The 15,729-nt window shown below is 51.1% G+C and overlaps 2 protein-coding genes across 3 annotated transcripts in view; both read left to right on the forward strand.

Moving 5' to 3' along the window:
• The window catches only part of ADAMTS10 (ADAM metallopeptidase with thrombospondin type 1 motif 10), a 31,633-nt gene extending 28,148 nt beyond the window's left edge, over nt 1-3,485 (forward strand). For both annotated transcript variants that reach the window (XM_017500075.2, XM_017500076.2), the window contains one exon: nt 2,721-3,485. In XM_017500075.2, the coding sequence (XP_017355564.1) occupies nt 2,721-2,830 (110 nt within the window). In that variant the 3' untranslated portion in view covers nt 2,831-3,485. The remainder of the gene's footprint in view (nt 1-2,720) is intronic.
• A 3,183-nt stretch (nt 3,486-6,668) lies between these two features.
• The window catches only part of MYO1F (myosin IF), a 54,471-nt gene continuing 45,410 nt past the window's right edge, over nt 6,669-15,729 (forward strand). Inside the window, exon 1 of the mRNA XM_037728387.1 lies at nt 6,669-6,818. Within this exon, the coding sequence (XP_037584315.1) occupies nt 6,816-6,818 (3 nt within the window). The 5' untranslated portion in view covers nt 6,669-6,815. The remainder of the gene's footprint in view (nt 6,819-15,729) is intronic.

Below are 15,729 nucleotides of genomic sequence, written 5' to 3' on the forward strand. Positions count from 1 at the left end.
GGATGAGCCACCACATGTGGGCTTTTTGCTTCTTTAGAGATAGGGTCTTGCTGTTATTCAGGCTGGTCTCCAACTCCTGGGCTCAAGCGATCCTCCCACCTCAGTCCCCCAAAGTGCTGGGATGACAGACGTGAGCCACCATGCCAGCCTGTAAGGTGTTTAATAGCATCTCTGGTTTCTACCCACTGGGTGCCAGTAGCAGCCCTCTCCCAAGTTATGACAACTAAAAATGTCTCTGGACATTGCCTGATGTCCCCTGAGGGACAAAATTGATCACCTCCACTGATTTAAGCATACACATTTCTTTTCTGTCTAGATTAATTAATTAATTAATTAATTTTTGAGGCTGGACTCACTTTGTTACCCAGTTTGGAGTGCAGTAGCACGATCTCAGCTCACTGCAACCTTCACCTCCCAGGCTCATGCGATCTCCCGTCAGTCCCCTAGGTCCCCCCAAGAACTACAGGCAAGAGTAGTGTGCCTGGTTAATTTTTGTATTTTTTTATGGAGATGAGGTTTCACCATGTTGCTCAGGCTGGCCTCGAACTCCTGGCCTCGAGCAATACACCTGCCTCGGCCTCCCAAAGTGCTAGGATTACAGGCATGAGCCACTGCGACTCGCCGTAATATTTTTTTTCTTTTTTTGAGACAGTCTTGCTGTATCACTTAGGCTGGAGTGCAGTGGTGCAATCTCAGCTCACTGCAACCTCCATCTCCTGGGTACAAGTGAGTCTCCAAACTCAGCCTCCCGAGTAACTGGAATGACAGGCGAATGCCACCATGACGAGCTCATTTTTGTATTTTTAGTAGAGACAAGGTTTTTCCATATTGGCCAGGCTGGTCTCAAACGCCTGACCAGGCCTCCCAAAGTGCTGGGATTACAGGTGTGATCTACCACACCGGGCCCATAAATTTATTTTTGATAGACAATTAATTGCTTACTCTGGGGACTGCAACCAAACTACCTGGGTTCATCCTCTACCTGTGTTTTTTGTTTCTTTATCTGTCAAGGGATGTAAATGATATATTCACTTGAGGGGTACTCCAGAAGGGAGATGCAATAAAATGATCCCCCAAGGGCGAGTGGGCAAGGTGACTCACGCCTTTAATTCCAGCACTTTGGGAGGGTGAACTGCAAAGATTGCCTGAGCCCAGGAGTTGGAGACCAGTCTGGGCAACATAGTAAGATACCCATAGCTACAAAAAATAAAATTAGGCTGGACATGGTGGTTCACACCTGTTATCCCAACACTTTGGGAGGCCAAGGCGGGCAGATCACCTGAGGTCAGGAGTTCAAGACCAGCCGGGCCAACGTGGCAAAACTCCATCTCTACTGAAAATACAAAAAATAGCCAGGTGTGGTTGTGGGCATCTATAATCCCAGCTACTCGGGAGGCTGAGGCAGGAGAATCCCTTGAACCCAAGAGGCAGAGGTTGCAGTGAGCCAAGATGGCTACCACTGCACTCCAGCCTGGATGACAAAAAAAGAAAAAATCCATCTGTAGCTCTAAATTTGCCCCAGGTCCTGCCATAAATCACTGGCTGCTAAGTGGAAACCCATATCCATCCAGAGTCATGAACAGACATCATGATCACAAAATACGTCAATGCCCTGAAAATACCCTGACTGACTCACTTAGCTGGGGCTCAAGATCTTCAGCTTATTAAAAAGGAAAACGAGTGAGGATTACAGCCCCAAATGGACATTTTTTTCCTGGGCCCTATGAAGAGGAACATTGGAAAGGAAAGGGAATATTTTTCTCCTTTTATTTTATTGAGTGGTGTGTGTTTGTTTGTGAGACAGGATCTCACTCTATCACCCAGGCTAGAGTGTAGTGGCACCATCATAGCTCACTGCGGCCTCTGCTTCACCACAGGCACATGCCACAATGCCCCGCTAACTTTTTTTCTTTCTTTTCTTTTCTTTTTTTTTTTTTTTTTTTGAGACAGAATCTCACTTTGTCTCCCAGGCTGGAGTGCAGTGGTGAGATCTCGGCTCACTGGGAGATTCTCCTGCCTCAGCCTCCCAAGTAGCTGGGATTACATGACCAGCTAATTTTTGTATTTTTAGTAGAGATGGGGTTTTACCACGTTGGCCAGGCTGGTCTCGAACTCCTGACCTGAAGTGATCCACCTGCCTTGACCTCCCAAAGTGCTGGGATTATAGACATGAGCCACCACGCCCAGCCTAATTTTTTCTTTTAATTAGTTTTTGTAGATGCAGGGGTCTCACTATGTTGCCCAGGATGGTCTCGAACTCCTGGGCTCAAGCAGTCCTCCTACCTTGGCCTCCCAAAGTGCTGGGATTACAGGTGTGAGACGCTGTACTGAGCCCTTTCTTCATTACTAATGTGTCTGATTTGGCCCCCAACCTCGCACACTCTCTCTTAAATCCTCAAAACAGCCTAGTGACATGGGTGCTATGGGTGCCCCCTTTGATAGTTGAGGAACTGAGGCACAGAAGCCAGGCGTGGTGGCTCACAACTGTAGTCCCAGCTACTCAGGAGGCTGAGGTCGGAGGATTACTTGAGCTCAAGAGTTCAAGATCAGCCTGGGCAACATAGCAAGATACTATTTGTAACCCAAAAAAAAGTAAATTTAAAAAGAATCTAAGACACAGAAAGGCAAAGTCACTACCCACGAGGCGCTGCATGTCCTGTGTGCAGCCCCGCCGGGAGGGCAGCCGAGACCTGATTTTCCTCCCTTCTCTCGCCCCACAGAGTGCAAGGATGTGAACAAGGTCGCCTACTGCCCCCTGGTGCTCAAATTTCAGTTCTGCAGCCGAGCCTACTTCCGCCAGATGTGCTGCAAAACCTGCCAGGGCCACTAGGGGGCGCGAGGCACTCAGAGCCAAAGCTTGGGGGGGGTCCCCGCCGCTAACCTTGCAGCAGCGGGGCGGGCCAGAGGGACCCCCAGTGGGGCGGGAGCTGGGAGGGAAGGGTGAGATGGAACCAGAAGTTATTTATTGGGAACCCCTGCAGGGCCCCTGGCTGGGGGATGGAGAGGGGCTGGCTGCCCCCCAGGGCCCCTCTTCAGCATCTCCCCCCTTCCGGTTCACATAGTGAGACCCCCTCCAGGGTGGGTCTGGGGAGGGGAGAGCTGTTCACCCCAGCACCCTTTGCACCCTCCCTTAGGGAGTCCCCAACACTCCCCGCCTCCTTTGATCGGAATATGTACTGTGAAGAGTAAGGGTGGGGAGGGGGTCTGCCGGTGCCCTGCCCGCCAGCACTGCCCTACCCCTCCACTCCGAGGTGGGGGGGAGTCTGTGTCTGCTATGGGAGACGGAGGTAGCACCACCTCCCTGACACCCTCCCCCTCACCTGACCAGCGGAGGGTCCACCCCTAACCTCTGCCCTGCCTGCCCCAGGGGCACCCCGACATCCAGGCTACCCCCTCATGGTGCTACAGACCCTGCCCTGGGGCCCACACACTCCTGCCAGGAAGCTCTACATCAATAAAGTTCTGTCTTGTGTAGATTTCTGCGAGTTGCGGTGAGTGTGTGTCAATGCATCCAGCAGCCTCCACCCAGGTCTGGAAGGGACAACCCACCCCACTCCCAGGTCTACCCAGAAGCCAAAAAGGGATTTTTTTTTTTTTTTGAGACAAGGTCCCTGTCGTCCAGCTATGCCTATCATAGCTCACTGCAGCCTTGACCTCCTGAGATCAAGCCATCCTCCCACCTCCGCCTCCTGAATAGCTGGGACTACAGGCAGGCACCACCACGCCTGGCTAATTTTTGTATTGTTTATAGATACACGGTTTCATCATGTCGTCCAGGCTTGTCTCCAACTCCTAGGCTCAAGGCATCCTCCTGCCTCAGCCTCACAAAGTGCTGGGATTACAGGTGTCACCCACCATGCCTGGCCCTCACAGAGGCTTTTTTTTTTTTTTTTTTTTTTTTTTTTTTGCGACAGAGTCACAGTCTGTCACCAGACTGGAGTGCAGTGGCACGATCTTGGCTCACTGCAACCGCCTCCTGGGTTCAAGCGATTCCCCTGCCTCAGCCTCCCAAGTAGCTGGGATTACAGATGGACACCACCACACCTGGCTTTTTTGTATTTTAGTAGAGACTGGGTTTCACCATGTTGGCCAGGATGGTCTCAGTCTGACCTCATGATCCACCCTCTTCGGCCTCCCGAAGTGCTGGAATTACAGGCGTAAGCCACGGCACCCGGCCACGGAGGCTCTGTTAAAGTCACCCTGGTCATCACACTCCCCGTCACTCCGCAAGCTTTAGCCACTCAGCCTCCCTGAAATTCTTCAATTGCTCTATAGTATTCCCATCTCTGGGCCTTTGCTTGAGCTATTAGCCCAGCCAGGTGCACCCTCCTGCCACTCTTTACCTGTTTTAACTCCAGCTTTCTCATTGGTGTCAGCACAAAAATTTCCTCTTCCTAGAAGCCTCCCCTGATGCCTCCAACAAAGTGAGGTTCTCCTACCCATTCATATTCACTCTGAGTGCCTGGAGACATTGCTGCGAATTGCATGCACCAAGTCTGTCCATTCAGCAAACTCACTCAGCAGATTACAAGAGAGATAGGCTTCTTCCCAGCTGTGACCACTAGGGGCGCTGCATCTTGACGTCTTTAAGGGGGATGCGGGTTTATCGCCCTGGACCAAAGATGGATCTGAACCTGGGTTCCTGCCAGGGTCTCCCAGGGTCGGGTCCTGCCTCAGTCACCCCCTCGATGGGTGGTGTGGGGAAGTAACCTCTTCGAACTGACATTTCCAGCTGGGCAGGGTGGCTCACACCTGTAATGCCTGCACTTTGGGAGGCCGAGGTCAGCAGATCACCTGAGGTTGGGAGTTCGAGACCAGCCTGGCCAACATGGAGAAACCTTATCTGTACAAAAAATACAAAACTTTAATCCCAGCTACTTGGGAGGCTGAGGCAGGAGAATCGCTTGAACCTGGGAGGTGGAGGTTGCTGTGAGCCGAGATCATGCCATTGCACTCCAGCCTGGGCAACAAGAGTGAAACTCCATCTCAAAAAAAGCAAAACAAAAACAAAAAGCAACAGCATTGTTTATATGTGGAAACAAATCTCATAAAAGATGTATACCTAGTTTTTATCAAGAAAATTATATAATTTTAATGAAAAATATAAAGTNAAAAAAAAAAAAAAAAAGAACTGCCATCTCCTCAAACGTCAAGAGGAGCCTCAGGTGATCGGCTGGTGTCCCAAAGACCAGCTCATGGGCTAACACATAATGGATCCTACATGGGCCAGGCTCTGCTGGGGGGACCCGCGTTCCCATTTTACAATGAGAAAAGGGAGTGACTAAGTCATCCAGGAAGCTGGAGTTTGTTAAATCCAGATGTGACATCCGAAGTCAGATGTGCCTGCTTCCTGGTACCCTCCACTCCTGCACACAGACACGTGTGGCTTCTGAGGGTCATCTAAAGAGGGAAGTTGGGCCGGGCGTGGTGGCTCATGCCTGTAATCCCAGCACTTTGGGAGGCCGAGTGGGTAGGATCACCTGAAGTCAGGAGTTCAAGATCAGCCTGGCCAACATGGCAAAACTTGGTCTATACTAAAAACACAAAAATTAGCCGGGCATGGCGGCAGATGCCTGTAATCCCAGCTACTCAGGAGGCTGAGGCAGGAGAATCACTTGAACCCGGGAGGTGGGGGTTGTAGTGTGCCAAGATTGTGCCACTGCACTCTAGCCTGGTTAAGAGAGCAAGACTCTATCTCAAAAAAGAAAAAAATTGGCTGGACACGGTGGCTCATGCCTGTAATCCCAACACTCTGGGAGATGGGGTCTTGCTATATTGCCCAGGCTGGTCTCGAACTCCTGGACTCAAGCGATCATCCAACCTTGCCCTCCCAAAGTACTGGCATTACAGGTGTTGAGCCACCTCTCCAGGAGAGGTGGCTCATGGGCCCCATCCTTGGTTTTAAAAGACATGCGGCCAGGTGCAGTGGCTCATACCTGTAATCCCAGCACCTTGGGAGGCCAAGGGGGGCAGATCATGAAGGCAGGAGTTCAAGACAAGCCTGGCCAATATTGTGAAACCCCATTTCTACTAAAAATACAAAAATTAGGCTGGGCGCAGTGGCTCACGCCTGTAATCTTAGCACTTTGGGAGGCCAAGGTGGGTGGATCACCTGAGGTCAGGAGTTCAAGACCAGCATGGCCATCATGGAGAAACCCCATCTTTAAATAAATAAATAAATAAATAAATAAATAAATAAACAAATAAAATAAATAAAAATACAAAAATTAGTCCGTCATGGTGGCATGCGCCTGTAGTCCCAGTTACTTGGGAGGCTGAGTGAGGCAGGAGAATTGCTTGAACCTGGAAGCAGAGGTTGCAGTGAGCCAAGATCGTGCCACTACACTCCAGCCTGGGCGACAGAGTGAGACTCTATCTCAAAAAATAAATAAATAATAAAATAAAAAGAGACTTGGAAAGCCCAAATCCTTCCTGAATTGCCCAGAAAAGAGGTGGTCAGTCTTTTAGCCAGCTGACCTGAGTGTTCCTGCTGCAGCCCTGTCCCTGAGGAGTTGGGGAAGGGGCCTCTGAGGTCCAGCGGTGGCTGCCATCAAGCTCTGACCCCTCCCTTCAGGCTCAGAGCCCCGCAGAGTCAGTTCCCCGCCCCCTCCACACCCAGCTTCCCTCCCCGGTGGCCTCAGCCCCTCCCGCCAAAGGAAGTGAGAAGGGGTTGGTGTAAGAGGAACTGAAGCCGGGAGTCCAGTGAAGGGGCAGAAGCAGGGCCATGCCCAAGCCGCCCCCAAGAGCCCCTTGAACCTGCACCTCCATTACGACCCATTCAGGTGCCTCCAGGAGCCCAGACACCCGCCCTCACCATGGTAAGTCCTTCAAGGGTGGGCTCTGAAAGTGCCCAAGATGAGGGGCACCAGCCAGGTACAGGTGTCCTGAAAATGACCATCAGAAATTGGGGTGAGGGGAGGGGCATGGTGGACCTTTGTGGGGGAAGGTCTCTCAGTGTGGCTCAGGTGCCCCCGGCATCCCCTACCAGGAAGCAAGCTCCCATCTGAAGGTGGTAGGGATGCCAGGGTGCTAGGCAGAGATCCAAGGAGCAGAGCAGGAGCTGGAAGACAGATGGTGGCCCAGGGAGAATCACAGAGTCTGCAGGGACAAGGACCTTTCCTCCTTTGCTTGCAAATTAAGGGACTCCTTTCCCAGCCCAGCTCGGTACCTGGTCTCCCTGCCTAGTCTTGGGCCAGTCACTTCCCCACTCGTGGCCTCGGTTCCCACAGATGTCATATTTGGAAGTCCGTCTAGATGGGGAAGTTGTTCTTCAGGGGTCTTTCAGCGGGAACATCCTCAGGGGCTGTGGGTTCTGCCACAGAGTCCTCGACTGAGATGGGAAGCTGTGTCTAATGGGTGGTGGGGTGGAGTGACATCCTCGCTGTGCAGGTGATAGGTGGTCTAGCTGCAGCAAAGGCAGGAGAGGCTGAATACGTCCATACTACCCTTGGTGACCATCCCTTATCCCAAGACAAGGATGGCAGCCAGAGGTGCTGCTGCCTGTCCAGTTTGAGGTCTGTTGATGGTGGTAAGAGTGAGAAGACTGTTGTGATCATCAGTCTCTATCTAGCAGCGTCACAGCACCGTAAGACACAAAGCAAGAGGTGGCCAGGGCTGGCTACAAACCCCACCCCACAGCTCTCTGCTGTGCAGACCACTTCAGCTTTCATTTCTTGTCATTCTCTCAGTGAGGATGAGAGCGTGTGGCTGGGTCAGCAACCATTGCAGGATTCTTGGCAGGTACAGCTTACCAGGGTGGAGTCAGGGATGTAGGGCCAGAGGCAGAGGTTGGGTTCGTCTGAGAGACAACATCTCCACCTTTCGGAAAGCCAGTGAGGGCTGGGCACAGGGGCTCACACCTGTAATCCCAACACTTTAGGAGGCTGAGGTGGGTGGATCACTTGAGGTCAGGAGTTAGAGACCAGCCTGGCCAACATGGTGAAACCCCATCTCTACTAAAAAATACAAAACAAATTAGTCGGGCATGGTGACACACTCCTGTAATCCCAGCTACTTGGGAAGCTGAGGCCAGAGAATAGCTTGAACCCAGGAGGCGAAGGGTGCAGTGAGCTGAGATCGTACCACTGTACCCAAGACTAGTAGACAAAGTAAGACTATACCACAAAAAAAAAAAAAAAAGAAAAAAAAAAAAGAAGAAAAAAAGAAAGAAAGAAAAAAAGAAAAAAAGAAAAAAAAAAAGAAAGAAAGAAAGAAAGAAAAGAAAGAAAGAAAAGAAAAGAAAAGAAAAGAAAAGAAAAGAAAAGAAAAGAAAAGAAAAGAAAAGAAAAGAAAGGAAAGGAAAGGAAAGAGAGAGAGAGAGAGAAAGAAAGGAAGGAAGGAAGGAAGAAAGGAGAGGGAGGGAGGGAGAGAGAGAGAGAGAGAAAGCCGATGAGAAATTGGGCATCCCAGGATTCACACCCAAACCATCAGCTGGAGCTCGGAGATTGGGACGGGAATTCTTCCAACATGAGAAGCGAGCCAGGGAGGCGCTCAGGTGCTCGAATGGGCAGGGCTTTGATCAAAAGAACACAGGAAGTGATTTGCTACTTGAAAGAAAAGCAACCCCTCCCCAAGGAAGCCCTGTGAAATGCTTAGTCAACAGTCCGCTTGGCAGACAAGGTCTGGGAGGGGCCAACCGTATCGCAGAGGATGACAGGAGAGAAAAAGTGGACGAGTGGTGAATGCCAGGAAGATCGCTGGAGGATACAATGGAACAATATTTGTAAAGTCCTTTACAGCAGGAGTCTCCAACCCCGGGGTCCTGGACTGGTATCGGTCCATGGTATTTTAGGAATCGGGCCACAGAGCAGGAGATGAGCGGAGAGTGAGCAAGCCTGAGCTCCACCTCCTCTCAGATTCTCATAGGATCGCGGATCGCAAACCCTATTGTGAACTGTGCACATGAGGGATCCAGGCTGCGTGCTCCTTATGAAAGTCTAATGCCCTTAGCCAGGCACGATGGCTCACACCTGTAATCCCAGCACTTTGGGAGGCCAAGGCTGGTGGATCACCTGAGGTCAGAAGTTGGAGGCCAGCCTGGCCAACGTGGCAAAACCCCATCTCTACTAAAAATACAAAAGTCAGCCAGTCATGGTGGTGTGTGCCTATAACCCCAGCTACCCAGGAGGCTGAGAGAGGAGAATCGCTTGAAACCAGGAGGCGGAGGTTGCAGTGAGCTGAGATTGCTCCACTACACTCCAGCATGGGCCACAGAGCGAGACTCCATCTCAAAAATAAAAAAAAAAAGCAGAAAGAAAAGAAAATCTAGGCCAGGCACTGTGGCTCATGCCTGTAATCCCAGCACTTTGGGAGGCCAAGGCAGGTGGATCACCTGAGATCAGGAGTTCAAGATCAGCCTGGCCAACATGGCAAAACCCTATCTTTACTAAACATACAAAACAATTAGCCAAGTGTGGTGGCAGGCACCTGTAGTCCTAGCTACTTGGGAGGCTGAGGAAGGAGAATTCCTTGAACCTGGGAGGTGGAGGTTGCAGTGAGCCGAGATCGCGCCATTGCACTCCAGCCTGGGCAACAGTGTGAGACTCCATCTCAAAAAAAAAGAAGGAAAGAAAAGACAAAAAAATCTAATGCTCCCCTCCACTATTCATGGAAAAATTGTCTTCCATTAAACCAGTCTCTAGTGCCAAAAATGTTGGGGACCATTGCTTTACTGACAGTTGATCCACAGTAGCTGCCATTAGCTGGAATGACCATTCGTTTCTGGATTTAGCAATGGGAATGGATGGAGGTGACGATCCTGGTAACTGGGAAGGAGTGAGCCCCAATTGCTGTGAGAGGTCATGGTTGGGTTGTTGTGTCATCAGTCGTGCTGGTGTTTGTGGCTGTTTCTTACCGCCTGGCTCTTGAGGGTGGGCCGGTGGTGGTGGTTGGTGTTGAATGTTCATTGGTGGTGGATTGTTTTCAGCTGGAAATGTTAGAGATGCTTGGTGACTGGTGGAATGATGGCCGTCGGTGGTTGCTGTTATTTGGAGACTGGGATATTGGTAGAAGGGTTTATTTATTGTTGGTTTCTGGTAAGATGATGACCAGTAATGGCGGTGCTTGTTCAACATTGGGTTTGAACAGGTTAGGATTGATGATTGCTGGCCGGGCGCAGTGGCTCATGCCTGTAATCCAAGCACTTTGGAGGCCAAGGCGGGCGGATCACCTGAGGTTGGGAGTTCAAGACCAGCCTGATCAACATGGTGAAACCCCATCTTTTTTTTTTAAAAAAAAAAAAAAGGATTGATGATTGCTGCTTTCTGGGGTTGCTAATGGTAGTTGGTTATGTGTGGTTGTTGATGACAGTATTGTTTCTTTGTTTTGTTTGTTTTGTTTTTGAGGTGGAGTTTTGCTCTGTCACCCAGGCTGGAGTGCAATGGTGCGATCTTGGCTCACTGGATTCAAACAATTCTCATGCCTCAGCCTCCTGAGTAGCTGGGATTACGAGCACCTGCCACCACGCCCAGCTAATTTTTGTGCTTTTAGGAGAGACGTTGGCCTGGCTGGTCTCAGCTCCTAAGCTCAAGTGATCCACCTGCCTTGGCCTCCCAAAGTGCTAGGATTACAGGTATGAGCCACTGCACCTGGCTGATGACTAGTATTATTGATGGTGGTTGGGTATCATGGGTTTGTGGTGGTGGTGTTGATCGTGGATGATTGTAAGAAGGCTGATGGTGGAACTGGTCATGGTCTCTGTCTGATATTGGCTAGTCACGGTGCCATTAGGTAATTAGCAGTTTCTGTTTGACTTTGAGGAGGGTAGGGGAGAGAGAGGAGACAGCCGCTGGTTGCCTTTGGTGGTGATGGTGGTGATGTGAGGGTAATAGCAGTTGTTTCTGGGGTATAGTCACAGAGTCAGGAACAATGAATGGCTCATGCCTGCAATTCCAGCAGTTTGGAAGATGGAGATAGGAGGATCACTTGAGACCAGGAGTTCAAAATCAGCCTGAAAGACATAGCAAGATCCTATCTCTACAAAGCATTTAAAAATCAGCCAGACGTGGTAGCATGGACCTATAGTCCCAGCTACTTGGGAAACTGAGGCAGGAGGATCGCTTGAGCCCAACAATTCCAAGCTGCAGTGAGCTGTGATGGCACGACTGCACTCCAGCCTGAACAACGGAGCCAGACTCTGTCTCTAAGCAAATAAATAAGATACAGTCACAAAGCAGGGAGACCAGTGATGTGGCTGCTTGGTCCAGAATCAGTGGCCATAAGGAAAGGCTGAGACTTAAAAGGAATTTAGGAGGAAGAATCAGTAAGGCCTCTAATTGGGCATGGGCACAGTGATTCATGCCTGTAATCCCAGCACTTTGGGAGGCCGAGGCAGGTGAATTACCTGAGGTCATGAGTTTGAGACCAGCCTGGCAAACATGGTAAAACCCCATCTCTACTAAAAATACAAAAATTAGCCGGGTGTTGTGACATACACCTGTAGTCCCAGCTACTCAGGAGGCTGAGGCAGCTGAATCGCTTGAACCCAGGAAGCAGAGGTTGCAGTGTGCCAAAAATCGCACCACTACGTTCCAGCCTGGGCAATACAGCGAGACCCTGTCTCAGGGGGGTAAGAAAAAATGCCTGTCATTGATTGGATGTAAAGAAGTGAATGTAGCAATGAATTGGAGACAGGCAGGTTTCTGTCTTGGGGGCTGGGGACCCCATCCCAAAGGATCTTCCCCACAAAGCAGGAGGGGCGAGACCAGGATGCCCCAGCTGCAGCTTCTGTGTGTAGATGTTTGAGGCGGTAGCCACCGACTCTCAGCAATCTCTAGCAATGAGACAGAGCCCAGCTCCAGAAAGACGAGAGTCCTCACATATTGGATGGTGGCCTCTGGATAGGCAAAAAAAAAACAGAGTCCAGCACCCGCCTCTGCACTATTCTCCCAAGGGACGGGGCAAGCCCAGAAGCCTTTGGAGGTGAGAATTTTTTTTTTTTTTTTGAGATGGATTCTTGCTCTGTTGCCCAGGCTGGAGGGCAGTGACAGGATCTCAGCTCACTGCAACCTCCGCTTCCCGGGTTCAAGCGATTCTCCTGCCTCAGCCTCCAGAGTAGCTGGGATTACAAGCACCCGCCACCGCAACCAACTAATTTTTGTATTTTTAGTAGTGACGGTGTTCCACCATCTTAGCCAGGCTGGTGTCAAACTCCTGGCCTCGTGATCCGCCTGCCTCAGCCTCCCAAAGTGCTGGGATTACAGGCCCGGCCTGGAGGTGAGAATATTGTTTGCACAGTGCAGGGACCCAGAATGTGGTCCTACAGCCCCAGTGAGCTGGGGGCAAGACTCCAGGGCCACCCCCAGGCAGCAGGGCAGGGTCTAGGAGCTGAGAGCTGGCTCCAGCAGCTTCGCTGTCCTCCCGGCAGCCACAGCTCACAGGACCGGTGAGGAAGGAAGTGGCTGTTTGGTTGCTGTCTTCTATCTAGAGCTCTTGTTCATTACGCCCAGAAGCAGACAGCCTGGAGCACATGGGGTGAATTGCAAAAGCTCCCTCCTCCAGCCCTTCCTCCTGGCCGGCTTAAGGCCACTGTTGATGGGGATGGTGAGGAAGGCCATCGTTGACACTGGACAGCCTTTGCTTCATGTAATCTGCAGAACAGCCCCGTGAGGTCCGCAGCCCTCGATGCTCCCATTTTCCAAATGAGGAAACTGAGGCAGAGAGGTTAGGCGAGCTGCCCGAACAACCTAACATGGACGAAGACCTTGACTTGGTGACCCCCCAAGGCCACACTATTAATAGCCACCTTGGCCGGTCATGGCGGCTTACACCTGTAATTCCAGCGCTATGGAGGCCAAGGCAGGAGGATCAGGAGCCGAGGAATTTGAGACCAGCCTGAGCAACATAGTGAGACTTTGTCTATACCAAAAAAAAAAAAAAAAAAAAAAAAAAAAAAAAAAAAAAAAAAAAAAAAAAAAAAAAAAAAAAAAAATGTGGCCAGGTGCAGGGGCTCATGCCCATCATCCCAGCCCTTTGGGAGGCCAAGATGGGTGGATCACCAGAGGTCAGGAGTTTGAGACCAGCCTGACCAACATGATGAAACACCGTCTTTACTAAAAATACAAAAACTAGCTGGGTGTGGTGGCAGGCACCTGTAATCTCAGCTTTTTGGGAGGCTGAGGCAGGAGAATCACTTGAACCCGGGAGGCAGAGGTTGTAGTTAGCCAAGATCAAGTCACTGCACTCCAGCCTGGGCAATAAGAGCAAGACTCCATTTCAAAAACAAACAAGCAAATATGGCTGGATGTAGTGGCTCACACCTGTAATCCCAGCACTTTGGGAGGCCGAGGCAGGTGAATCACCTCAGATCAGGAGTTTGAGACCAGCCTGGCCAACATGGTGAAACCCAGTCTCTGCTAAAAATACAAAAATTAGCCAGACATGCACCTGTAATCTCAGCTACTTGGGAGGCTGCGGCAGGAGAATCACTTGAATGCAGGAGACAGAGGTTACATGAGCCGAGGTCACGCTGCTGCACTCCAGCCTGGGCGACAGAGTGAAACTCCATCTCAAAAAAAAATAATAATAATTAGCCATGTGTGGTGGTGCACATCTGTGGTCCCAGCTACTCAGGAGGCTGAGGCAGGAGGATCGCCTTGAGATTGAGGCTGCAGTGATATCGGACCACTGCATACCAGCCTGAGCAATAGAAGAAGACCCTGTCCACAAAAAAAACAGGCACCTTGACCACAACCACTTCTCCTCCTAAGAGATGAGAAACCACCAGGGCTATGTGCAGACCCCACGTGCCCTGGGTTCTCCATCCCTCCAACACCATGACTCTGCATTCCAAACAGACTAGAATCCTGGTGTCCACCACACACCCAAGGCCTTTCTGGCTGATGCCTCCTGCAGCCACCACGGATGCTGCCTGGGAAGTCCATGTTGCAAGACCTGCCTCCTACAGGAAGCCCTCCCACCTCTCCATAGTACCCTCCAGCCATGGTCTCCTTCTTGAGCAACTCAGACACCACTTGGGGAACAGAGCCCCCACAAAGGCAGGTTCTAGACCTGATCCACCCAAGCTTGGTCTTCACCTACCTCCATGCACAGTAGAGGCCCAGGAAGTGAGTTCACTACATGGCAAGCATCCTCCAACCCCAGAGGCACCATCGCCTTGACCACAAACCGCCCCTCCCTCCTGTGAAACTGGGAAAGTTGCCCCGCCTGCCCCAGTTCTGCCTTCTGCCTTGGTGTACGGAGACCTCTCTGAAGAGCTGAAGGAAGAAGCTACCCGTCCTTCCTACCCCAACCACGTCAAGCCCCTAACTGCCTTTCACAAGAGCCCCAGCAGGTTGAGTCATATTCAGCTTGTGGTCAAATGTGACCACAACCTCTTCATTGCATCCCCACCCCCAAGGAAGGCACTTACAAACAGTTTTGACTTGACCCATGGAGACTTGGGGGCCACAGCATGAGACAGATACCTGGGAGATCGGGTAGGGGGGCAGTCACATCCCAATGGTATTTCATTCATTCATTCATTCATTCATTCAACAAGTATGTATTGATCATGCTTTCTGTCTAACACCGATGTCTTCAATGCTCTCAGGATCACAGATGCCAGCATCTTGGGGCCTCTTTTATCTTTGTTTGCTCATGTACTCCTCTCAGAGACCCCACATAGGGGGTCATTATGAAATCCCTTTGGTTATTGGTGGTTGTTGTCGTTGGTGGTGGTGTTGCTGTTGAGATGGAGTCTAGCTCTGTCGCCCAGGCTAGAGTACAGTGGCATGATCTTGGCTCACTGCAACCTCCACCTCCCAGGTTTAAAGGATTCTCCTGCCTCAGCCTCCCAGGTGGCTAAGACTACTGACACCCACCACTATGCCCGGCTAATATTTGTATTTTTAGTGGAGATAGGGTTTTGCCATGTTGGCCAGGCTGGTCTTGAACTCCTGACCTCAAGTGATCTACCTGCCTCAGCCTCCCATAGTGCTGGGATTACAGGCATGAGCTACCATGCTCGTCTGAATCCATTTGCAAGATAGGGAAACTGAGGCTTGGAGAAGTGAAGTGACCTCCCCAGGGTCACATAGTCAGTCAACTGTCAAGCCAGGCCTTGACCCCAATCTTTCACATGCCAAAATTCTTGACTGTCCTCGTATACCATATTCACTTGAGCAAAACCCTCTCTCCCTTCAATACAAGCAGCGTATGATATTTACGGTTGGCTGGAGCACGGAGTGTCTGGGGGCCTCTAGTGCCCGGGGCGGGATAGAGAGGGAGAGAATGGTAAGAGAAGAGGGCCACTCTGCTGGATGAGGGAAGAGGGGAAGGGCAGAAGAGGAAGCAAGCGGTGAGAGCAGGGAGAGCTGGCGGGCCTAGCCAGACACAACTGACCCCAGTGAGGGGAAGTGGCCTTGGGTCTTAGCTCAGCCTGAGTGGCCTGGTGGCCTGAAGGCTGGACTGGCCCCCAAAAGGGAAATGGTGGCCACGACCCATCTTCTCCCCACTCCATCCTTATCTGACCTAAGCACCAACCCCAGCAACCTCTGATATAGACCAGGCTGGGGACGGACAGCCTCGTGTGTCCTCCCCCAGGTCCTCTCTGCAACTGCTATGTTCCTGCTGTGTGTCCCTGAATAGGACGCTTAATCTCTCTGTGTTGGCCGGGCACGGTGGCTCAAGCCTATAATCCCAGCACTTTGGGAGGCCGAGGCGGGTGGATCACGAGGTCAAGAGATCGAGACCATCCTGGTCAACATGGTGAAACCCCGTCTCTACTAAAAA

The sequence above is a fragment of the Cebus imitator genome, unplaced genomic scaffold, assembly GCF_001604975.1.
Source record: "Cebus imitator isolate Cc_AM_T3 unplaced genomic scaffold, Cebus_imitator-1.0 Scaffold263, whole genome shotgun sequence".
NCBI classification, from domain to species: Eukaryota; Metazoa; Chordata; class Mammalia; order Primates; family Cebidae; genus Cebus; species Cebus imitator.